The sequence below is a fragment of the Gobio gobio genome, assembly GCF_949357685.1.
Source record: "Gobio gobio genome assembly, chromosome: 7".
NCBI lineage: Eukaryota > Metazoa > Chordata > Actinopteri > Cypriniformes > Gobionidae > Gobio > Gobio gobio.
In genome coordinates, this window is record NC_137103.1 from 19,698,018 (window position 1) to 19,723,647 (window position 25,630).

The window sequence follows — 25,630 nt, forward strand, 5'->3', positions numbered from 1 at the left end:
CGAGAGTCGTGTGTCTTCGAAAATCTGCTGAGAAATATAATAATAAATGCATCTCTACCACAGTGAAGCATGGAGGAAGAGTGTCATTGTGTGGAGAGCCTTTTTAGCTGCTGGTGTGGTGAGATACTTCACTGTGAAAAGTCATTTAATGCTTTGGAGGTGCAGGAGAATATTACAGAATGGCTTGCTTCCCACAAACAAAAAGTTGTTTTCTAGAGTACTGATCAGATGTTATTTTCTGCATTATTTGCAAAGACGACCAAGAAGTGGCTTTGAGAACAAGTCCATCAGGCTCATGTTTTGACCTGGCCTGAGTCCAGATTTGAACCCTATAGTGAATATTTGGTCTCACATTGAACTGAAACGAACTGGGAGACATTTTTCAACTACTCATGAACTGTTTAAAATGCTGTATGCAAGTTGGGAAGGCAATTCTGTGTTAGTTTATTTATATATTTATTATATGTAATATATTATATATTTATATATATAAAATATTGTGTTGGTCCCCCTTTTGCTGACAAAACAGCCCTGACCCTTCGAGGCATGAACTCCACTAGACCCCTGAAGGTGTGCTGTGGTATCTGGCACCAATATGTTAGCAGTAGATCCTTGTAGAAGTTGTGAGGTGGGGCCTCCATGGATCGGACTTGTTTGTTCAGCACATCCCACAGATGCTCGATTTGATTGAGATCTAGGGAATTTGGAGGCCAAGTCAACACCTTAAACTCCTTGTTGTGCTCCTCAAACCATTCCTGAACCATTTTTGATTTGTGGTAGGGCACATTATCCTGCTGAAAGAGGACACAGCCACCAGGGAATACCGTTTCCATGAAAGGGTGTACATGGTCTGCAACAATGCTTAGGTAGGTGGTACGTGTCAAAGTGACATCCACATGGATATCACACTACCTCCGCCGGCTTGCCTTCTTCCCATAGTGCATCCTGGTGCCATGTGTTCCCCAGGTAAGCAACGCAAACGCACCAGGCCATCCACGTGATGTAAAAGAAAATGTGATTTATCAGACCAGGCCACCTTCTTCCATTGCTCCGTGGTCCAGTTCTGATGCTCACGTGCCCACTGTTTGCATTTTCGGCGGTGGACAGGGGTTAGCATGGACACCCTGACTGGTCTGCGGCTATGCAGCCCCATACACAACAAACTGTGATGCACTGTGTATTCTGACTTGTCTGGCTATCACCAGACCAAGCTCAAACTTTTAAGATTGAACATTGGTCTGGGGAGTCTGCTCTGTATTTTTACTGCACAAGAGGCGTGATCAACGGGCATAGTTCAAATGACTCTGTACGCAATTGGATAGTCCTTCAACCAATCAGACCAATGATCCATCGCACGCCTATCCGTCATTGTGTTAAACCCACCAATAGCGCGCCAGGTGGATAAGCTGGTTTGTGATTGGTCCCCGCAAATTTGTAACAGAAGCAGGATCAAAATATGTACAGGTTTCCAGCCTGAGCTGCAGGGCGAAATCAAATCGCCGGCAGATCGGGCTGGGTTTACTCAGTCTATATTCTGACACCTTTCTATCAGAAACAGAATTAACTTCTTGTGCAATTTGAGCTACAGTAGCTCGTCTGTTTGATCGGACCACACGGGCCAGCCTTCGTTCCCCACATGCATCAATGAGTCTTGGCCGCCCATGACCCTTGGTCGCCGGTTCACCACTGTTCCTTCCTTGGACCACTTTTGATAGATACTGGCCACTGCAGACCGGGAACACCCCACAAGAGCTGCAGTTTTAGCGATGCTCTGTCTAGCCATCACAATTTGGCTCTTGTCAAACTCGCTCAAATCCTTACGCTTGCCCATTTTCCTGCTTCTAACACATCAACTTTGAGGACAAAATGTTCAATTGACCTATCAGTAAGCCCCCCCCCCCCCCCCCCCTTAGTTACTGTTGCTAACTCGGACAAACAAACGGAGTTGCTATATCTTACAATGACAGCTGTCATTGTGAAAAACTTATCCCAAGATGTTTTTGGACACAGAATGTAACGTATACCCCGTCCGAATGATGGCCACACTTAACTGATGGTATATCAAGTTTATTATGTCCTTTTTCACTCCAAAAAATCATCGGAAGAGCTGAACAAACAAAGCATAAGAAGTGCGCATTAACGTCTCATTCACAAACTATCTCTCTCCGTTGCATTACCATTAACATACACAGCAAATTACACAAAAACACTCAAACAACTAACAGTATACACAGGGCTTGTGACTTTTCGGGGGTGCAGTTAATAACTGGTAAACTTTGTATCTGCAAAACAACTCCGATAAACTGCGTGCAAGCTCTCCCTTTCACTATCCGTAGACTATAATACCCATCAAAATAGGAGACCTCCTTAGGACGACAGATAATGTAGACCTTAAAGGGTTAGTTCACCCAAAAATGAAAATTCTGTCATTAATTACTCACCCTCATGTCGTTGGACACCCGTAAGACCTCCGTTCATATTCGGAACACAAATGAAGATATTTTAGTTGAAAGCTGATGCTGAGAAAGGCTTCACACAGGCCTCCATTGGCATTCAGTACATTGACACTTCCAAGATCCATGAAAGGCACTTAAAACGTCGTTACAAAGTCTATCTCACCACAGTGGCTCTACAATAATCATACAATGCGACGACAATAGTTTTTGTGCGCAAAAAAAAATCAAAATAACACCTTTATCCAACTTGTTCTTGTCTTCCGTGTGCGCCTCCACGACGCATGCGCGAGAATATGACGTAGCGCCGGTGTTCGGGAATCGATGAAATACACACTTAAGCTCCATTTTGAGCACTACGCCGAGACCTAAAGCACGATCAATGTAGAATCCAACAGCTGAGACACGCGCGTCTTCCTCTGCTCGTAAACAAATCGCTTCTGGGTCATATGTCCGAACGCCGGATCTGCGTCATATTCTCGCGCATGCGTCGTGGAGGCGCACACGGAAGTCGAGAACAAGTTGGATAAAGGTGTTATTTTGATTTTTTTTTGCGCACAAAAACTATTGTCGTCGCATTGTATGATTATTGTAGAGCCACTGTGGTGAGATAGACTTTGTAACGACGTTTTAAGTGCCTTTCATGGATCTTGGAAGTGTCAATGTACTGAATGCCAATGGAGGCCTGTGTGAAGCCTTTCTCAGCCATCAGCTTTCAACTAAAATATCTTCATTTGTGTTCCGAATATGAACGGAGGTCTTACGGGTGTCCAACGACATGAGGGTGAGTAATTAATGACAGAATTTTCATTTTTGGGTGAACTAACCCTTTAAACATATCTAAAATTAAATTAATTTACATATAACCAGTTTAATATGGAGAGGCACTGAAATGTAGACCTTCGTGTTTTTGACCTAACTTACAGTGTTACATGACGTGAGAACAGTTCGTTATTTCGGTTTGTATGATAGCAGGGACTTTAATCATAATTTAACGAGAGTATGACAAACAGAAAATCCTCTCAAGGATCCCTGGAATCACAGGCACGACATTTTAGCATTTTTGGAGCATAAACACCATCAAACCGATGAGAGCTTCGGATTTTTCAATGTTTCTCTATGGCGCTGACACCTTAAGATGTCCGAGTTCCGGTCCCAACGCAACTGATACTCAACTGCTATTGACTCATCTGCGTTCGAGGGGAGGGGCTTACCGATAGGTCAATTGCTGCTTAATATATCCCACCCATTAACAGGTGCAGTGATGAAGAGATAATCAGTGTTATTCATTTTCATATTCATCACATGTTATGCCTGATCGGTGTATATACAATATTGTCTTCAATAATAATCGAAGGGCAGATTATTTAAAAGATAAAGATTTTACAATTATTTATTTGTCACAATTTCTACCTGATAAAAGATTTTAGAGCTTGGCATAAGTAGCATAATGTATATTCCCATGGGGATTTTATTAATGTATTTTTCCAGGTCTAGAAATCATGTTTTAATATTAGGCTACTAATATACTAATATATCCAGTGAACCCTGGTTCTTCTGTGGGGGAAAAAAACTATTGTTAAGGTAGTGAATTAAAATAAGAAAAATCTTGTTTTCCATTTGTTTTAGCTAATAGTTAATTCTTTTTACTATTAATTAAAAAAATATATATATTTTTAAATCATCTTGAGGCCCCCTTAGGAAGTTTGCTGAGGCCCCCTAGTGGGCCCTGGACCCCTGGTTGAGAATCACTGATCTACTGTAGTAGTTCTCGTTCTGAAAAACACAGAATTTGTGCCTTGATTTGTGTTTTAAAAAAGTAATGGGACACCAGTTTGTAATGTATCTGAACCTCTTTTCAAACAGAATTTGAAGCACTTGGGGTCAAACGGTTACGCTGGCCGTCGACCACTGTCCCAGTTTCATGTTCAGGGCTCCTCATGGTTGTGTGATTGATTCTGCAGTGTGACGGGCAGTACATCCCACTCCCCAGTCTCCAGGGAATCGCTGTGCTGAACATCCCGAGCTACGCCGGGGGAACCAACTTCTGGGGCGGCACCAAAGAGGATGACGTAAGTGACGATGCTAGAGGTCATGAGGTTTTTTCTCTTCAAACTGCATTTCCCATCCTGACTCTGAGTTGTTCAAACCTGTTTGAAGTCAGTTAAGAGTTGAAATATGACACCAAGAGAGGAAATGATCTGGAGTTGTTTAATTAAGATGATGAATTTGCCCTGTGTTGACTCGTGTTGTCTAACATGCAGCTGGCTCTGGACAAAACCTTTTCAACCCGGGTGACACGGGTCTTTGTTCGCAACAAGTGGCCTCTTGGCAGCTGGTTTGTTTTAGCTCACATGGCCTTGTTCAGGATGAGGTTACCTCCGGACACGGTTTGTGAGCTAGTTACTGAAGGGCAGAGGGCTTAGATATCTGAAATCTTGGACAGGACATTCGAGGACCTAGTTCAAAAATGTAATTCTCAGGTCCACTAAGTGTTTTCAGAGAGGGAAGAGCACTTAACCCTGTAAAGAAAAATCTTTTTGTAATTGAACATTTAGGTATCATATTTGACACATAAAGCTTGTATGGATCAAATATAGTAGTATATGGTGAGAATATGGAGCTCATACTTGAGGAGGAAAAAAACCCTTTATTTCCAAAAAATATGCAATTTGGTGCTTTGCCTAATACTTATATGGGCAAAAAGATGCAATAAAAAAACTAAAACATTTTTAAATAATACTTAAAGCTCTTAAGTTTTTATTGTGTGTGTGTGTGTGTGTGTGGGGGGGGGGGGGGGGGGTAAATAAACATAATGATTGAGAGATGTACAAATAAGCATTTTCTATAATAAAAATGTTCTATTATATTTGATACTCGCATTTTAACATGATTTTTCAAAATAAAAAAACCAAGTAAACCTTGCTTTAGTCCAGTAAATGTTCATCTTGTAATATTTATAACAATAAGTTATTCTTATGTTTACTTCACAGCAAAAACACATGTGTATCACAACCTGAAGGGGGACGTTTTTCACAATTATACTAAAAGGCCTTTTACTTGCCCAAAAAGGATGAACTGTCAATCAAAGGACAGAAGGGGTGTTGTATATTGTGTACAAGTCTTTTTTCTTAATCATGTTGATCATTTAGAGGCCTTTTAAATTTGCATATCAAACATGATAGGCTTTTTTAAGAGTTTTTTTTTTCCCTGGTTGTGGATCTTGAGTGTGAGCCTGTACAGAGCCCCCTAGTGGTGGTAAAATATTGTCATGATTTTTTTTCCTCGTGCAGATATTTTGTGCCCCTTCATTTGATGATAAAATTTTGGAAGTGGTGGCTGTGTTCGGTAGTATGCAAATGGCTGTCTCAAGGGTGATCAAACTGCAGCATCACCGTATTGCACAGGTAAACACACCTCACACACAAATTGCACAGATCTGTAAAGGATGTGAATAATGGTGATAGAGATGTGTAACCCGCCTCAACCCTCTCAGTGTCGCACGGTGAAGATCACCATCCTGGGAGATGAAGGAGTGCCTGTCCAGGTGGACGGAGAGGCCTGGATTCAACCTCCTGGAGTCATCAAGATTCAGCACAAGAACCGGGCCCAGATGCTGACAAGAGACCGGGTGAGTGTTTCTGGAGTGGTATCGTGATTTTTGGCCATTTGTTTCCACAATATTACCATAGAACAGTGGAACAGGAATAATTCATTCAAAATGGCATCATTAACACTAACGTTCAGAAGTTTGGGGACGGTACGATTTTTATTTTTTTTGACAGAAGTCTCTCATGCTCACCATGGCTGAATTTATTTGATCAAAAATACAGTAAACAGCAATGTTATGAAATATTATAATTTAAATAATTATTTGGAAGTTTTTTTTTTTATAATTTCTTATCATCTTATATTCTGGAAACGGTGGTATATTTTGTGATCTTTATTCTTTATTCTAAATAGAAAGCACAGCATTTATTTGAAATATAAATCTTTTGTAACATTATGGGCCCTATCATACACCCGGTGCAATGCGACGGCAGGTACGACGCAATTGTTTTTTGCTAGTTTCAGCCCGACGCAGTTATATCATTTTCACGTCCAGCACCACGTTGTTTAAATAGCAAATGCACTCGCGCCCATCTATTCGCCCATGGCCGTGCTGGTCTGAAAACGAGTTCAGGTGCATTGTTGGTGCATTGCTATTTTGAGGCAACTGAAAATGACGGCGCCATTGACCAACTGAAAACTGAAAAGTCAACGGCACACTATTTTTTGTGTTATTTAAACGCCGCATTTGTAATATGCGCCTATAGGTGGGCACACTCTGCTTATTACACACACAGGGACGCGCAGCAGCACACAAACATTTTTAAATATTAAAAATAAAAGTATTCCTCTCTGGAGAAGCGTTCAGGCTTTCGGCTCAAATTCCGCCATGTAAATAGCGAAATAGGGAATGGGAGATAAGACTCTGATTGGTTTGTTGCACATTACGCCCAAAACACACCCATGACTCATTAAAAGACAATAGGTACAACCCTTTTGGACCATGCGCCTTTGCCTTGTTAAACTAACATGGATTCGGACTCGCCCTAACTGCACCTGCGCCATGCGCTTCAGACCATGCACTCAGATCGTTAAAATAGAGTCCTATAAGTGTCTTTACTGTCACTTTTGATCATTTTAATGCATCCTTGCTGAATAAAAAAAAAAAAATCTTACTGACCCCAAACTTTGGATATAAGTTTATATCATGTTGTTTGTTGAAAAACCTTTTTTTCTCTGTTGTTCTATGAAAGACAAAAGGAGATGTCAGGCAGAATGTTTTGTTTTCCAAGTGGATAGTGATTTATACTGACAACAAGCTCCAAAAAGCACCATAGAATTATAAATACTGTCAAAAATATTTGTTTGCAATATTCCAAGTTTTCTGAAGATGTACGATAGCCTCTGGTGTTGGAGAAGCGTAAGGCTGAGTAAATTATCACAAAAATTCAAAAAGAGGTGTTGTGTGTGCTGTGTAAAAACATGACGGATATTGTAGTTCTAGACGAAATGTGAGCAGGCATTTACTCATCTCGCACAAAAACATATTCAATATTCCTCAAAATGAATAAACAGTGAAATGCAAACTCAGAATATTAGGCAAACCTGCAATAATTAAAAATGTTGAATTACACAAATATACTTTATGTATTTATTCTCACTTTATTAACCAATGTATTTGCTGCCGACCTTCAATGAGCCAATTCAGTCATACTAATTAGCAAAAATGACTTTAGATAAACCTCACATTTGTGTTTCATTTTTTTTGTATATATTGCTGAAGTAAGAGTGTTGAACTTTCTTCTCCTGCATCCTATTCTTCTGCAATCAAAAATGGCAGCACAGCTGAAGGTTTGTTTGAGCTCAGCCCTCTTCTATACAGGCATAAATTTGCATTTCCTTCAGCCTTTTCATTTCTAATTGGATGTGAAATGTCCTTTACATTGGCCCAAGAATAGAACTATTGTTTCTTTTTTCTTTTTCATTAACAAACAAGTAACGTAACGCATTACTTTCTATAAAAAGCCTGTTAGTTACTTTTTTAGGGACAATATTAAAGGGTGAAGGCCAAGCATGGTAACCCATACTCATAATTTGTCCTCTGCATTTAACCCATCCAAGTTAGTGCACACACATTAGGAGTAGTGAGTAGTGAACACACATACACTGCAAACGGTGGACACACACGCACACACACGCAGCAGTGGGCAACAATTTTGAGGTATCAAACCCACAATCTTCGAGATGGACTCTCTAACCACTAGGCCACGACTGTAATGCATTCCTTTTAAAAGTAACTTTCCCCAACACTGGGAATAAAACTATAAAGTTTGGTTTGTGTAAACACTACTGAACTGGAGATTTCTGGCTCAATGCAGGAGAAATAACTTGTTTTGAGAAAACGGCCTCTAAAGATATGTATTGTAATTGAAATAGACGACTCAAATGTAATAAACTAAACACTTAAATGTATTTTGGATGTTTTATTTCCACTAGTCTGAAATAACTATGGAACTGACTATGGAAGCAAAATAGCCCAAAATCTCGAAATTGATCAGTGCCTGAATAAATGGTTTTGTCTGTAGTGTCTTTACAATAATGATAGCTCAAAGATCACTGCATCTTTTCATGTTACCAGCCAAGATCTTTCGCCACTGGGCTGTTTGTGTAAATTGTGTGTATCCTTTCTAAACATTGGATGTAAAAACTCACTGTCCGACTCCTTTAAATGACTTCTGTATTTGTTTTCAATAAAGGCATTTGAAAACACATTGAAGTCTTGGGAGGATAAACTGAAATACGACAAGCCTCCGCTGAGGCCGCACCTGTATCCTCAGCATTCTGTGGATCTGGCCACAGAGGAGGAGGCCGCAATCATCCAGATGTGTGCTCGTGCCGCTGAGGATCTCATCACCAGGATCTGTGAGGCTGCCAAAAACTACCAACTCCTCGAGCAGGAGCTTGCCCACGCCGTCAATGCCTCTTCACACGCCATCAACAAAACACACCCCAAGTTCCCCGAGGTGAGCGATGCCAGCACTGAAGGACTGTTCACGCCAATGCCACGTATTTCCATCATTCTCTGAATGAGTTGATTGCCCTCCATACTATTCTGAAAATCTACTTTCCATCCATATAAAACAATGACAGTATTATAGTTTGGGGTTTGTTGTGAAAGAGTTTATAGGTACATTGTTTTGTGATTGTCTTTATTTTTGTGCAAAAAAAATCGACATGGAACTATACCCCATGAGTAAAGCCAGCCAGCTCCAATGTGAATCAAACGTTGATTTGAAGTAAAAGTATTGAAAACTAAAAAAAAGTATTTGACTAAAATATACAGGGCAAAGGGAAAAAAGTGTGTTCTCAAATTATTTTATGCTCTTTGCTTGAAGCATTGTGAATTACTTAACTGAATCGAAATGAAGTTACAATACAAATATTTAGTTGTTCATTTTAGGTATGCAATATACACTTGCATTTTTAAAAAAAAAGAAATTAATACTTTTATTCAGCAAGGATGCATTAAATTGGTCACAGTAAAGACATTTATAATGTTACAAAATATGTATCTTTCAAATTAAATTCTAATAATGTTTCACAGTATTAATGTTTTTACTGTATTTTTTATCACTTTTATTTTTGCGGCTGACCTTATTATATATATATATATATATATATATATATATATATATATATATATATATATATATATATATATATATATATATATATATATATATATATATATATATATATATATATATATATATATATATATATACACACATTTTATACTTTAAGGATAAACCCCTTGAGATGCATCACCTGAGACCTTATTGAGTATGCATTTGTAAGAGTTTCCCATTCATGCGCAAAATTTATGGGAGGAGAGTATTTAAATGAATAATTTGAGAATATTTATTTGCTAGTCAATTTACTGGTATTTGCGCCATTATTTACTGCCCCAAATAAGTACGTCTTAAACCAGACGCTAATTTATGCTGCTCAAGGTAGATTGCGTTGGTCATTATGGAAATGATCCGGCTGTTTTCTTTAATGGGCGCATTGTCAGTAGATCACGCGCAGAACTTTCCACTCAAATCTGCACTTTTTTGGAATTGCACTCTCATGCTAATTGCCCTGTTTAGTAAATCTGGCCCTTGGTAGTTTTGTCAAAATTTCTTTATGTAAAATTGTTTGCTCTTTTGAAAAAATGAATGGTATTTTTACATTAGGAATCCAACTTTTGTGCTCAGTTGTCCTCATAGTTAACATAAGTCTCATATTCATGGGTATATTCTCATGTCTGATTCGCCATCCCGTCTGTTCTCCTCAGAGCCTGACAAGAAACACTGCCATTGAGGTTGCGAGCACCGTGAAGGCCCTGCACAATGAGACAGAGTCTCTGCTAGTAGGACGAGTGCCATTGGTGAGTTCACTTTGAACATGATCTGGATTGAATGATTGTAATGTAAAGCTCATTCCCATTCACCTTTTCCAAGACATAAATGTTTATGGTGCTGCAAAGCAGGTTCCCATAGGAAAGAATAATCTGCACTGTGATGGAGACTTGCATCTATTTTTATATTAAAGCTATATCTATTTTTAAGGAATTTTAGAAAAAGCATCTGATACAAAGCACAATTATGTTGCATTTAGCTTATATTAAATGAAAGACAATTGACTCAAAAAGGAGTACTAAGTTATGAAAGTGCAAGTTTCAAATGTTAAGCATCATTTTCCCTCGCCGGAATGACCATGGCAGCTGCATTTGACTATTCTAGCCCACCAAATAGACCAGCACAAAACAAGGAAGTGGATTGAGGTGCAAGCTTGTTTTGTGAGCGCTGAGCAGTGAAGACTCTGATAGAGCTCTATATAAGCATTGACTGTGAGTTTATCTCTGTAGCAACTGGACCCTCCGCATGAAGAGCTGCTGTCCAATGCCCTGCAGAGCGTCGAGCTTGAACTGGGCAAGTTGGCTGAGATCCCATGGCTCTACCACATCTTACAGCCCAATGACGAGGAGGTGAGCACATCCTACAGGAAATGTCGTGCTGAAACTGAGAGCAACACAGATGTGCCTAGATATAGGCCTATATTAGGGGTGTAACTGTGCAAATTACTCATGGTTTGGTTTTTATCATGGTTTTAGGGTCACAGTTTCTGTACAGCACAAATATATACAATATATGCAACAGCACAAATATATGCAATAGAGAAAAGATATAAATAAAATAAAATGTTCTGATTTTCAGGTAACTAACAGTAGTTTTCAGGTACAGAAATTAGGGTAAAATCAAATGTAAAATAACATTGCATATAATTTTCACTGTATAAATTAAGTGAAGATGAATCATTATTAAAGTTACGAAAGCTATTCAGTTGAGAGCAGTGACTTCCTTGTCTTTTGTTGTTTGATTAACATTAAAAACACAGTAGCAGGAATATTAGGCTGCTGTCACTTTAAGACATACTGCATGGATCCAAAGTGCGTGACGAACCGTACGGTTGAATTTTTTTATTACCAAGAACCGTTACACCCATAGCCTATATAGAGGAACCAAATTAGTCAGCTATCTACCTAAACCTGTTCCCTAAGGGGATAGTTTTCAAAAATGAACCTGTATGACTTTCTTTCTTTTGTGGAACATGAAAGTAGTTTTGAAAAATGCCTCTTTTTTTTTCTCTCCATACAATGAAATGCAGTGTCCAGTGTTGTTTGGACTCCATCATTCTTTAAAAAGATATTCCTCTGTTGTCTTCAAATATCTAATTTCCAAAATGTCAACTCCCCTAATATGTACACATACACTACCGTACAAAAGCTAGGGGTCAGTTTGCACTGGCACAAAAAATCAGATTTTTTTTTACTCACATCTGACACAGGAATTTGCTCCATACGTGTAAACACAAAAATCCGCACAACATCCGATTTTTCCGCATCCGTTATGGGCCACTTTCCAAATTATATCTGGACATCCAACCTACATCTAAACACATATATACACCATCACAAGGCGAGGGCAACATGTTGCCACATAGTTAGTTTTTCAGTGTTATATTATGAAGCAGATGTGCCTGTATGAGCTCGCACTAAAACTCACAACTTTTTTTATTTGTGGTGGAAACATTATATATAGCTAGAAATTGCTTTACTATTACATACAGACGCATGCACACTCACAATCTTTCTCTTGTTAATTCATTCGAATTAATTCAAATAAATCTTACCGCGCAACTTTTTCACTTCAGAATTCTAGATCTATTGTGAATTATAAATTAATTTTAGTACGGCCATTCAAAACCTGAGGATTAACCATGTCGCATAGTAAAGTGATCACCAATAGAATCATTTTTGGCGGAGATTAAGATATCGGATACCACTCGTGTCTAGAGTAAATGTAAAAATTGGGATATGGTCAAAAGATCTGATCTGTGCATTAATACTTGCAGTGTAAACGCAGCCTTATATATATATTAACAAATATGAACTGAATGAGTGCTTTACAGTTCCTTTGACTATGAGACTGACAGGTCATGTCTGTGTGAGGCAGGATCCCTCCCTCGAGTATGGAAAAAGAAACAGTCGGAGTGGCATGTTTCGCATAGTGCCAAAGTTCAAGAAAGAGAAAATCCCCAAGAAATCCAGCCCACAGTCAGGTAAGAGTGTGTGTGTGTGTGTGTGTGTGTGTGTGTGTGTGTGTGTGTGTGTGTGTGTGTGTGTGTGTGTGTGTGTGTGTGTGTGTGTGTGTGTGTGTGTGTGTGTGTGTGTGTGTGTGTGTGTGTGTGTGTGTGTGTGTGTGTGTGTGTGTGTGTGTGTGTGTGTGAGACACGAGACGAACACTAAATTCATGGATACCTCATGCTTTTTTGCATTCATAGTCATGTAAAAGCATTTTAGTGTTTCATTTTTGCTAATGCAAAAGCAGAACTTGCTTTATTTTATTTTAGAAGAAAAAAAATGGATTGCTGACAATATGGGGAACCTTTAAAGTAAGTGATGTCAGAATGATCTCTGATGCCCATGGAGGCAGAGACACACAGCCTGTGTGATTATATAGAGCGAAATACAGCATGTACATCCTCTTCTAAGAGGACTCTCTGTTCATGTCCAATGGTCCTCAGTCCAACCCAACCATCCATGAGCACCCCTGCACTCCTCTGGTCATGGTGTTGTCCTGTGAGTCAGAAACAATCCATGTGTCTACACATGAACAGCAGGCACAAACCAAGGTGTATCGCACAGAAGGGGAACAACAGAAACCGCTAATCCAAACATGTCATATTGCTACACATGTAACGCTTAAAGGTGAAGTGTGTAATTTCTGTCACTAGTAGCACTGAATGAAATTGCACAAATAATTGATTGTTTTCTGAATAAGTGTCCCAAATGCTCCTTCTGCCCAGACTCTTGCCAAACTGAAAGTCTTACCCTTAAACTCTTGCCATTGGTTGAGGCAGAAGTTGACATTTTAGGATGCTCAAACAAACAGAGCCATGTTTGGAAAGTGCCGTAGTGTCTATTCATAAGGAAGTCAATCTTGTGTAGCCCGACTTTTGACTTTCTTCATAAAGTTTGGTTTACACTGCAGCTTAGAAAGGAGTTTAGTTTACACTGCCCATTTAGACAGGAAGAGACTGTGTGACTGACATGTAAAGTGCACAAGATCATCTAGTTTTAATGCCTATAAGGGTGGATTTATCTAAAATATTTGATTTCTTGATTTCATAATAGTTAATAATAATTAATAATAAAAATAATACACATGAAATACCTAAGATCATTTTGTTTTGATGTGCCTTTAGGGGCAGATGAATGTACCTGAAATATTTATAAACTATTTATAGTTGGAGGAAAAAAAACTCAGCCACCAAAAATAGGCAAAACTGTGTATTATCATTGTTGTTGTTGTTTGTCTTTTTGTGTTGTTTTTTGTTTAGTTTTGATTGGATCCAAAAGCATATTTTTGAAAAAATATTGTTGATGTATTTTGATAATAATAATCATATAATTGTTCATTATTATGAATTGTTATTATTAATAACCATAACAATTATTATGTGTTAAAATCATTCCTTTCCAACATTCCTTTCCTTTCCACCTTTCCAAAGTTGTGGTCCAAAGTACATAGACTCCGTGATGTGAATTCTATGTGGTCATTTTACAATCTCAAATTATTTTTGTGTCAAACGAAATTTTATCAGTGCAGATTTGATGGCACTAACGTCGAGCGATTCATTCTTCCTGGAGTTGTCTACACGTATGAAAAAAATTACACACATCACCTTTAATCCTTCTTGAAATTTGAAATCTGATATCTGAGGATAGTACATACTTGGTACATGCTCTCCAAAAAAGCATATAAGATTCATATGCATCCACACTCTTAAATCGAACAGTTTCGTCCTGGCTTTGACGTGCATGTCTGTTAAACGACATCAACCACAACAGAGTGCAGTGTACTTTCGTCCTGCCAGCGGACCGTCTGAGTGCAGGACTTTAGGAGCGTTAGGTCGCACAGGCTTCAGCCTCCCATTCCCTCTTCCTCCTGCTGTCTCTCCTGTCTCTGTGTCTGCTCTTAATGGGATAATGGTGGACGTGCCACTGTGATAACCTGCATGCCAGAAACGCCTCTGGGTGTGCCAGTGACCAAACCGAACCTGTTTAACCCTCTCTTTGCCAGCTGCTGCCGCCACTTCTCTCTGTGTCTTCTTTTTCCTGTTTGATTCTTTTTTTTTTTTTTGGTCCCCTTTTCCTTTTGTGGTCGTTTTTGACTTGTTCCTCCTCTCGGCCTGACCCTGTTTGCTTGTGTCCTGCGAGTGTACGGGGTTTGGACACTGAAGGGGGCTTCTCGCTCTGTACTTATGTAGTTCAGAGGTGGGGCACTGAGGAGGTGGCCGCCTGGCTGGAGCAGCTCAGCTTGGGGGAGTACAAAGACACCTTCATCCGTCACGACATCCGCGGCTCCGAGCTCCTGCACCTGGAGAGGAGAGACCTCAAGGTATACACACAACCCCTTTCTGTGCCTCACGATGTCCCTCAGAACAACCGAAACATTCTTTCTCTGTCCATCTCGCTCTTTGACTCTCTCTTTCTCTCTGTCATCTTACCTGTCACCCTGTTTGCTATTTTGTGCTGCACTGCTCTGCTTGGCTTCCTCTGTGCAAGTGTCATTCGGACCTCGAACTACTTACAAGACTAACCGGCCTGACGCACGAAGGGTTATTTTAAGTCGGCTAGGCTAGAAAGACGCCAGCGGGGCTGATAGGCAGCTCCACACGACATGCCTCTGTTTGTGTAGCTCATGAGTACAGTGAAAATGTTTATGTGTGTGTGATTTGGTGAAAACTTCAAGCAAATCAGGCCCTGTTTACACCTGGTGTGAACATCCATCTCGAGTGATAAGATCAAAAGTGATCTTAAGGGGAAGATCTTTGATTTCTGTGACTGCACTTCTGTTCAAAAGTTTTAGGTTGGTAAGCTATTAATGTAGTTATGAAATAAATTTTTTTTTGCTCACCAAGGCTGCATATTTAAACAAAAATACAGTAAAAACTGTAATATTGTGAAATATGATTACAATTTAAAATAACTGCTTTCTATTTTAGTATATTTATTCCTGTGATGGCAAAGCTGAGTTTTCAGCATCATTAGTCCAGTCTTCAGCATCACATGATCCTTCAGAAATCATTCTAATATGCTGCTCAAGAAACATTTCTTATTATTATCAATGTTGTAAACAGTTGAGCTGCTAAATATTTTTTAAATATAAATCAATGTCTTTACTGTCCTTTTTGTTCGATTTAGTGTATTCTTGCTGAATTTCTTTAAATATCATAATGTTAATTTTGACAAAGTGGTATAAAGTAAAATCAAATACAGAAAAGTCAGCCATTTTTGCCAGAAATGTGAGGTTTCAAACTATCTGCATTATTTTAGTTAAGTATCTGTATTAAATTAACTCCTGATGAATCAACTGGTGAGTCAGTTTACGCGACAATGATGTACTAAACATTTAAACGTTTTCACAAATTCAAAGTTTTCAAAAACTTTTTTCAAAGGTTTGTGCGTTTTCAGGCCCCCAAAATGCTGTTATCGTGTAAATTAATGGCGAAAAAACCCTTAAAAAGTTGAAGATGGTGGCGTGTGAACGCCCTTCCCATGTTTGTTCTGAAATACTAATAAAAACCATACATAGTTAGGAAAATATCAACTTTTTAAAGGAAGGCAAAAACACCAGCAACACCATCTTAAGAACCACTGCAATATAATATAATATTATACAATATAATACACATTTTTATGGATGTGTATTCCAATAAATATTAATACATACAATTATGGATGTGTGTAACGCAACTGAACTAACACAAAAGTATATTTCTTTATGTATGTAATGGAGCATATAATATAATATAATATAATATAATATAATATAATATAATATAATATAATATAATATAATATAATACAATATAATATAATAAAATTTTTTAGCTGTAACGAACAATAAACCAATCAGAGTCTCATCTCCCATTCCCTTTAAAAGCCAGTTGCGCTTGCACCATGGCGGATTCGCTATTTACATGGTGGAATTAAAGAGAGGAATCCTTTTATTTTTAATATTTCAAAATGTTTGTGCGCGCGTCCCTGTGTGTGTTATACATATTACTAACGTGCTCTTTAAATAACAAAAAAAAATATTGCGCTATTGACCAACTGAAACCTGGTCTAAAGTCAATAGCGCAGTATTTTTTGTGTTATTTAAAGGGTGTGTTAGTAATATGCGCCTATAGGCGGGTGCACAACACGTGTACACTCTGCTTATTAAACACACAGGGACGCGCAGCTATGGAATTCCAAACCTGGCATTATTGAAAATAGATAAATACATAAATAAATATACAAATAAATGTAAAAAATAAATAATATATATATAAATGAATATACATAGAAAAGCAAAAAAACGAAAACAAATAATTATTTATACATTTATTTCCTTATTTATGTATATATTTATTTTTTTCCATATTTATTTATTTATTCTTTTATTTATTTCCACATTTATTCATTTCTACATTTATTTATTTCTACATTTATTTCTTCCTACATTTATTCCTGCGTAGGGTAATGAGGAGGGCGGGGTTTACCACAGACATAGCAATCGAGCTCAGAGTAGGCGAGGGCGAAGGGTTGAGGCCACAGTGACACCCTGTGGTCAACATACACTTTAGCACTTTGAGATTTGTTCCAAATGTAAAGTGCAGTACAAATAAAATGTATTATTATTATTATTATTATACAACAAGTAAACTACTGACGTTCATACTGTTTATGACTTCGATAGGTATATGGTCAAAATCTTAAATCTTACTGTATGACATGGATAGGCTACTCTTTATTCTGGACATGGCCGTAGAACATCGTCTGGTCTGGATTTGGAAAATGTCCTGGGCTTACAAACATGATCAGCAACATCTTCAACAGACAGAGACTCTGAAATGGAAGCGCTTATATTTTCCATAGCGGTCAGAACACACAGAACGGAAGCTGCACATATAGGCTACAGTCAACACAAGCTTATTGATCAATGCATTTGAAACGAGACCACATATTCACTTCACATTCATATTTCCTATTTGTACATGCACAACACGTGACAAACTACAACATAGTTAGAACAATAGAACGAGGCATCACCTCAGAACGTTCATCAACCAATCAGATTCAAGCATTCAACGGCCCCGTAGTATAAAATAGAACATTTTGTTGTCGCGTCACTTCACGTGTGGACAGTCACAGCATCACTGAATATAATGGGGTTTTCTTAGTGTGGTCTTATTATTTAAGCCGGGTACTCGCTTAACGACTGAAACATTCTAGACGGAACTGAACACAAAGACTTAAAACCTATAAATCAAGCAATATGCCTAATGTAGTTATTCACAAATAATTTGACAGTGCCCTCCTCAGAACTTGCATGCCGCTCCCCTATGCGCAGCGCGTGGTGCGGGAGTGGCGGCGCTGCACGCAGTGATGAAGCGCAGCATTCTGAGCAGAGTCGCTCTGAGATCCCAGTCATGAGCTGCTCGCGTGAACACTGCGCATTGCTTAACTAGCCTACTATTTCTTTTGTTTCGTTTGAAAGTGGACATTTCAAGTTTTCTACATAGGCTATTTCTCATGTATTTGACTGTGAGGCAAGTAGCCTGCTGAATTTCGGTTTATTTGAGACTCTCTCCAGTTCATGTGCAATGAAAGTGATCGCTCCCATGCCTCATGTCACGATTTTTGTCACATTTGCTTTTTATTTATTAAATCCAGGCAATTGTCTGACGAAACCTTGATTAAAATTAAGATCAAATTTATACAAAACAAAATTCACTTTACAGAAAGGCTTTCTAGAAAACAAAACTTAGCCTAATGTTAAACAAAATATACCTAATAACCACCAAAACTCTTTCTGACCCGCTCGCATCTTTCACTTTTCATAATCAGATGAAATATATAATGAATATAATGAAAAATAAATGTATAAATTATAGCCTAATATTTTAACATAAATATGAATTAAAAAAAATACATTGTTTAATGGCTACAACAAGTATAGTAGGCTACAGTACAGATAAATTTGAGCGAGCTGTTTTACCGGTGAGGGTTCAGGAGCGCTGGCATAGAGCGGATTATTGAGCTGAGCTGAGCGTCGCACCGGTTCGCTTCGAGGCTCTGCCTCATTGTGTCGGGCCGGGCTCAGACACAACGTGGCACGGGCTCGGGTAGGGACGGGCTTGATTTTTTTGAGCCCAATCTAAGCTCTAATGTGTTTGTCAAATAGGAAATATGAATGTGAAGTGAATATGTGGTCTCGTTTCAAATGCATTGATCAATAAGCTTGTGTTGACTGTAGCCTATATGTGCAGCTTCCTTTCTGTGTGTTCTGACCGCTATGGAAAATATAAGTGCTTCCATTTCAAAGTCCTGTCTGTTGCTGATCATGTTCGTTAGCCCAGGACATTTTACAAATCCAGACCAGACGATGTTCTACAGCCATGTCCAGAATAAAGAGTAGCCTATCCATGTTATACAGTTAGATTTAAGATTTTATACCTATCGAAGTCATTAACAGTATGAACGTCAGTAGGCTATACTTGTTGTATGTTGACCACAGGGTGTCACTGTGGCCTCAAACCTTCGCCCTCGCCTACTCTGAGCTCGATTGCTATGTCTGTGGTAAACCACGCCCTCCTCATTTCCCTACGCAGGAATAAATGTAGGAAAAAATAAATGTAGAAATAAATAAATGTAGAAATTAGTGCTGTCAGTTAAACGCGTTATTAACGACGTTAACGCAAACCTATTTTAACGGCGTCAATTTTTTTATCGCGAGATTAACGTTCTTTTTGGTCTAACAAACTTTGTAGTTTTTTCACATGCTGTTGCAACAACTAGTAACGTTAGAAAAACTACAACACCACTCCGGATGTAGCTAGACCGGAAACAAAACATCAGGCACGCTGCGGCTGCCCGCACTCGTTTGGGCCATTAAAAGATTAGACGTGGATGGCAAGCGTGAGACGCCGAAATGAGAAACGTATTAAGCCATGGTTTAACTCAGGGGTCTTCAACTAAAAGTGCTTGTCTTGAGCGCTGCTTTCTGCTCTGACACCAGACGCGAATGAAGCGTTTTGCGCGAGTGATTTAAGTCAATGCAAAGACGCAAATAGACATTCTGCGGCGCGGATTAAGCGGCGTGCATGTCGCGTCATTCGCGTCCGGTGTGAACGCACCACCAGTCTCTTCTTCACTGCATGCTTGACCGCGCGTCTGGGTCTGAACGTAGTAACTGAGCATTGCAACGTTAACTGTTTCATTACGTCAAAAGGCTTCGCGGTCCGGATTCGGACCGGAGTCCGCTAGTTGGCGACCCCTGGTTTAACTGCACTATAGGCGGAGTCTTAGTTTACCTTGCATGTGCACTTTGTAATTTTATTTTGTATCACCCTGTTTTGATCCCTTAGAAAGGGCTGTTGAAGGGGCTGTTTGTGCAACAAAGTATTTGTTTCACCCTTTTATTGATGGGCAGTGTTACATTGTGTGAGCGATTATTTGCTCCAAGTGAGAATGTTGGTGTGAAATCGAACACTAAAGTATGCCAATGTTGTTTTCAATAAAACAAACATTTGAACAAAGCAAGCCGATCCACTTTTCTATGTTGATAAGAGCATTAAAATAAGAAAAAATAATGGGACAAAAAGAAATCAAGGGAAATTTAGAATAAATAAAAATGTGCGATTAATTGTGATTAATTGTGAGTTAACTATGACATTAATGCGATTAATCGCGATTAAATATTTTAATCGTTTGACAGCACTAGTAGAAATACATAAATGTAGAAATAAATAAATGTAGAAATGAATAAATGTGGAAATAAATAAAATGATAAATAAATAAATATGGAAAAAATAAATATATACATAAATAAGGAAATAAATGTAGAAATATTTTTTTATTTTCGTTTTTTTTTTTTTTTGCTTTTCTATGTATGTTTATTTATATATTTATTTATTTATTTATTTTTAATAATGGCAGGTTTGGAATTCCATACGCAGCAGCACACAAACATATTTAAAATAAATACAATATTAAAAATAAAAGGATTCCTCTATGGAGAATCGTCATTCCGCAGAGCGGTTCTTTCCGCTCACAAATTCCATCAGGTAAATAGCGAATCCGAAGTCTATTTCAGTTGCCTCAAAATAGCAATATGGCAACCATGCGTCTGAACACACCTCGTTTTCAGAACAACATGCCCTTGGGCACACAAATAGGCCCACTTGCTATTTAAACAACATGGCGCAGGACATGAAAATGCGTCGGGCTGAAACTAGCACAAAACACTTGCGCCACATTGCGCCGGGTGTATGATAGGGCCCAATAATATATGTTATTGTTAATAAATGCAATGTTGTCACAGGCTTCTCTGGCTACTTCTGCATGAAGTTTGAGTGATCTCGGATCTCCTGAGGCTGATGCTAATACGAGATGTAAACAGGGCTTGATTTACAGCATTTATTCGGTTATAGCTGTATAGTGGAGCTATTTTAAACAATAAAATTGTCTGGGATTATCACTTGAATGGTCTTATATATTATACAATTGAACACAATGATAGAGCACTATAAACATCCTCACCAGAAACTCAATGATGCTTTCATGTGCACGTGTTGAAGAAATAAATGTCATAATGCATTCAATAAAAGTATTATAAATCCTCATGAATCACATCTCCCAATGGGTTCATAAGAGCAGATGAGTTTTGTGTAGTGCTGAATGCTTATGTGTAAGGTGTTCTGGTCACACTTATCACAAGCACTAGTGAACCTTGGACTGTGCCATTTTTACACCTCTGTTATGTCCTCCCATTTCAAATGTCCCTGCCATTTATCTGGTTTAACCTCATTCTGTCTTTAGGGATGTCCTCAAATAGATTTTGAAAACTTTTTTAGGACATAAATAGATCTGAGGGTTTCAACTGTAAACCAGTCTAGCTCAAATTTAGTGGTATTGTTATTGCTGTGTCATTAGATCTGGTTAACCTGGGTTTCTTAAATAGTCGACATTGGTGTTATATTGGCCAATGCTGAAATATCCTAGAGAGCAGAGTAGATAATGACCAATATAATGCAGATTATAATAGTTACAATAATAGCAAATAAGGTACATATCTTGCTTTATTGCTTAAATGTTCAATATATCTCTATCTGTGTAATTCCTCATTCAGATTAGCCTAACTGCCACTAGATGTCACTTTTCTGTGGTTTTATCTCAAACCTACTTGGATGGTCTCATTACTTTGGGTATACACTAGACTAGTGTAAGGAATCATTTTAAAATGACAATCAGTTAACTGATTAATTTTATTGTTAATACTGCAAAACATAGTAAATATAGTCATATATAAAGGGGTAATTCACCACTGGCAAGATGGGCTTTTGTTAAAACTTGGCTGTCTATGCATGCAGATGAATGCTACATGACTAAAAAGGGCTGTGACGTTCCAATTTGTCAAAAAGGTTCAACACCCATAATGCACTGGACCGTGGAACAGGAACAGGGATACAAAAATGTGGAAGAATCTGTAGTTTTCACAGAAACCCTGAAGATGTCAAAAGTCCACCAGTTGATGCAAAATAATGTGTTTTACATCATCTGACTTTTGCTGACAATAAAATGGGGGAAATAGTCTCGGGTACGGGTAACACGGTAAACAATGGTACGGGTAACACGGTAAACATTGTTCATTTAAATATACTTCTGACATTGTAACAAAACAAAGCTGGATGAAAATCTTACGCTTTAAGAAATGTGAGTATTCATTTTTTTTTTTTTTTTTTTTAAATAACATTGGTAATTTATTATTGTTAATATGCTAATAATGTTTATAAAAATACAGATACGACGCCTTTTCCAAAACAAATTCTATTGCATAAAATATTTTATTGCTATATATATATATATATATATATATATATATATATATATATATATATATATATATATATATATATATATATATATATATATATATATATATATATATATATATATATATATATATATATATATATATATATATAATTTTTTTTTTTTTTTTTTTATAAATATATATATATATATATATATATATATATATATATATATATCATTTTAAATGTTTGTATAAATAAATATAATTTATAAAAATTATTAATTATATATACAATATATATATATATATATATATATATATATATATATATATATATATATATATATATATATATATATACAATTTATAATATATAATTTACACAAATAAGTAGTAATATTAATTAAAGGGTTAGTTCACCCAAAAATGAAAATTCTGTCATTAATTACTTACCCTCATGTCGTTCGACACCCGTAAGACCTCCGTTCATCTTCGGAACACAAATGAAGATATTTTAGTTGAAATCTGATGGCTCTGAAAGGCCTCCATTGGCACAATGGCACGGTTCACTCTCAAGACCCTTAAAAGGTACTAAAGACGTCGTTACAAAGTCCATCTCACTACAGTGGTTCTACAATAACTTTATGAATCGGTGAGAATAGTTTTTGTGCGCAAAAAAACCCTAAATAACGACTTATATAGTGATGACGATTTCAAAACACGGAATCATGAAGCTTCGAAGCGTTATGAATCAGTGAGTCGAATCATGATTCGGATCGCGTGTCAAACCGCCAAACTGCTGAAATTTGGCGATCCAAACTGCTGAATCGACTCACTGATTCATAACGCTTCGAACGACATGAGGGTAAGTTATTAATGACAGAATTTTCATTTTTGGGTGAACTAACCCTTTAACAACATGTACTTACTATAGATTCAGGGTAAGGGTTTGGTTTAAGGTTAGTTGCTTGTAATTATGCTTAATTTGCATTTATTAATGAAGTAAGTACATGTAACGTGTAACAAGGACACTAAAATAAAGTGTTACCCCAAATTGAATTACTTTGAACATGTGCTAGACTTTGAATTGACAATTGAACTTGGTTTAAATTTGGGTTAAGCTGCAGCTAAGTTGGTTTTTACTATCTATAATGGAATAAAAGTTCTATTCAGTCAAACAAAAGAATCAAAAAGTGATTGTGAGTATCAAAAATGTACTGTTTGTAGAAAATCGGAAAAATACAACAATTATTTTGTGCTTAGCTTCTTGCCCTTGATCCTCATTCTTCTATGTACAATAGAAGTGATCTCTCTAAATGTGTCATCCTGAGTGCACTTCTGTTTGTCTGATTCCACCAGGATCTGGGGATCTCGAAGGTGGGTCATATGAAGAGAATTCTCCAGGGAACTAAGGACTTGGCCAAGAGTTCGATGGTGGACCTGTGAGACGTCAACACACATTCCGTTCGTGAGCGAAGAGGAGTTGAAGCGGAGCTCCGGCGTGGGAGGCGTTTAGGTGTCGTGGATTCATGTAGGAATAGCTTGTAGAAAAGCTAGGGACGTTTGTTTTAGAGCAAGTGCTGGTGCCAAAACGACAAGGATTGTGTCCGAGACTTTTAGACCCATAGAAAAGCCATTCCTCACTTATTGCATCAACGGCACAATCAGGTATGCAATTCTCATCGTGCACGCGACCTCTGGCCTCTTTAAAAGATCCAAATCAAGTAGCAGAACAGGACTTCCAAACAGCGTTTTCTCCGAGAGGAGCACAGCCTCTGAGTAGCTCACTGGCTCTTTGCCTTGCGGTAGATGGCAACAACAGGAGGGCGATGCGATGTGTCAGCAATATTCTGCTTTTGACAGCACTGTTTACATTTTAAGGAGACGGGAAAAGGACTGCTGGAGTATCGCAATCAAACGGCAATCATCGTAGTGCGGCGGCGCAGTCCAAGAAAGGTCAAAAGGGGTTTCCTTCGACAGTGACATACTGATGCATGGTATGCTTGCTATATTTGGATAGCTATTTTACTGCATGATCTGCGTCTTGTTTTTTATTGTACAAACTAACACTTGAACAAGTTTTATATGAATTTAGTATAATGCCATTTGTTACTACTGAAGCATCCCTTTTGGTCCAAGTAGACTGCTGATTTATTTCTATTTATCTGTCTGCATGGAAACCTTGTGTCAAAAGCAGTGTCATGTGCCATATTTATTGGTAAGAAATGTTTTAACCTTACAGTAGGACGTTAGGTAAGTCCACATCTCGGTGAATCAAGTACCAAAGTGAATGTCCCCCGAAATTTCACAAGTTTGACCCCCCCCCCCCCCCCCCCCCCAAAAAAATTATTTGAAAAGTTGTTCAGACAAACATCACACACACATACACACACACGACATCTGTTTGCGGCTTAAAAGGTAATATTATGCATTAGTTGAAATAGGACTTCTATTGTTTTGAATAGGAAACTGCAGTTGACCTGCAACATTACATAGTTGATATTTGCTGAGTTCAGGAACCCAGTGCAAGTTCTATAGGATCATCTACATTTGGTTGGTGGCATTACAGGGTATAAGAGATGTTTGTTAATATATGCACTGTATATACGTTTAAAAAGTCTAAACTGTCAACTCCAGTTAAGCCTTTGTATAATAGAGCGCTTACATGATATTATCAGATGGCACATTTATTTGTGTATAGTGCACCATAACACCTTTGTGAATTTATTATTATGTTAAGTAATCGCCTTTACACGTTAAGTGCTGTTGTACTCTATGGAAGGTGCAATATTGTATTTATTTTGATACATTTCTTCTCTATTAAGCTTTATTACGTGAGGTTTTTCCATGGAAAACTAAAAAGATAAACTTCACACACTCCTCTTTTTTTGGGTTTCGGATTTAGGTGGACTTAGGGTCAGACAAATCATGCCATGTTCTCTCCAAAATTCATAAATCTTCCATTAGCAAACTGTTGACCCTGTCTAACCGTGCTTCCAGGATCATTTGCTAGACGGCTGGATGTTTCCTCGCACCGACTATAAAACTGTTGTGCCTCTATTTTTTACCGTTAAATGGAAAATTTCAAGCTTCGAGCTACACGTAGCTTTCCCAACCAACAGTGCACATGGGACTCATAACAGTTGATTTTAG

The 25,630-nt window shown here is 37.9% G+C and overlaps 1 protein-coding gene across 1 annotated transcript in view; it reads left to right on the forward strand.

Moving 5' to 3' along the window:
- dgkh (diacylglycerol kinase, eta) overlaps nucleotides 1–24,815 on the forward strand; it is a 112,468-nt gene extending 87,653 nt beyond the window's left edge. Inside the window, exons 22-29 of the mRNA XM_079820830.1 lie at nucleotides 4,418–4,525; nucleotides 5,747–5,860; nucleotides 5,950–6,084; nucleotides 8,759–9,025; nucleotides 10,342–10,434; nucleotides 10,915–11,034; nucleotides 12,563–12,668; nucleotides 23,837–24,815. Of these exons, the coding sequence (XP_079676956.1) occupies nucleotides 4,418–4,525; nucleotides 5,747–5,860; nucleotides 5,950–6,084; nucleotides 8,759–9,025; nucleotides 10,342–10,434; nucleotides 10,915–11,034; nucleotides 12,563–12,668; nucleotides 23,837–23,889 (996 nt within the window). The 3' untranslated portion in view covers nucleotides 23,890–24,815. The remainder of the gene's footprint in view (nucleotides 1–4,417; nucleotides 4,526–5,746; nucleotides 5,861–5,949; nucleotides 6,085–8,758; nucleotides 9,026–10,341; nucleotides 10,435–10,914; nucleotides 11,035–12,562; nucleotides 12,669–23,836) is intronic.
- The last annotated feature ends 815 nt before the right edge of the window (nucleotides 24,816–25,630 follow it).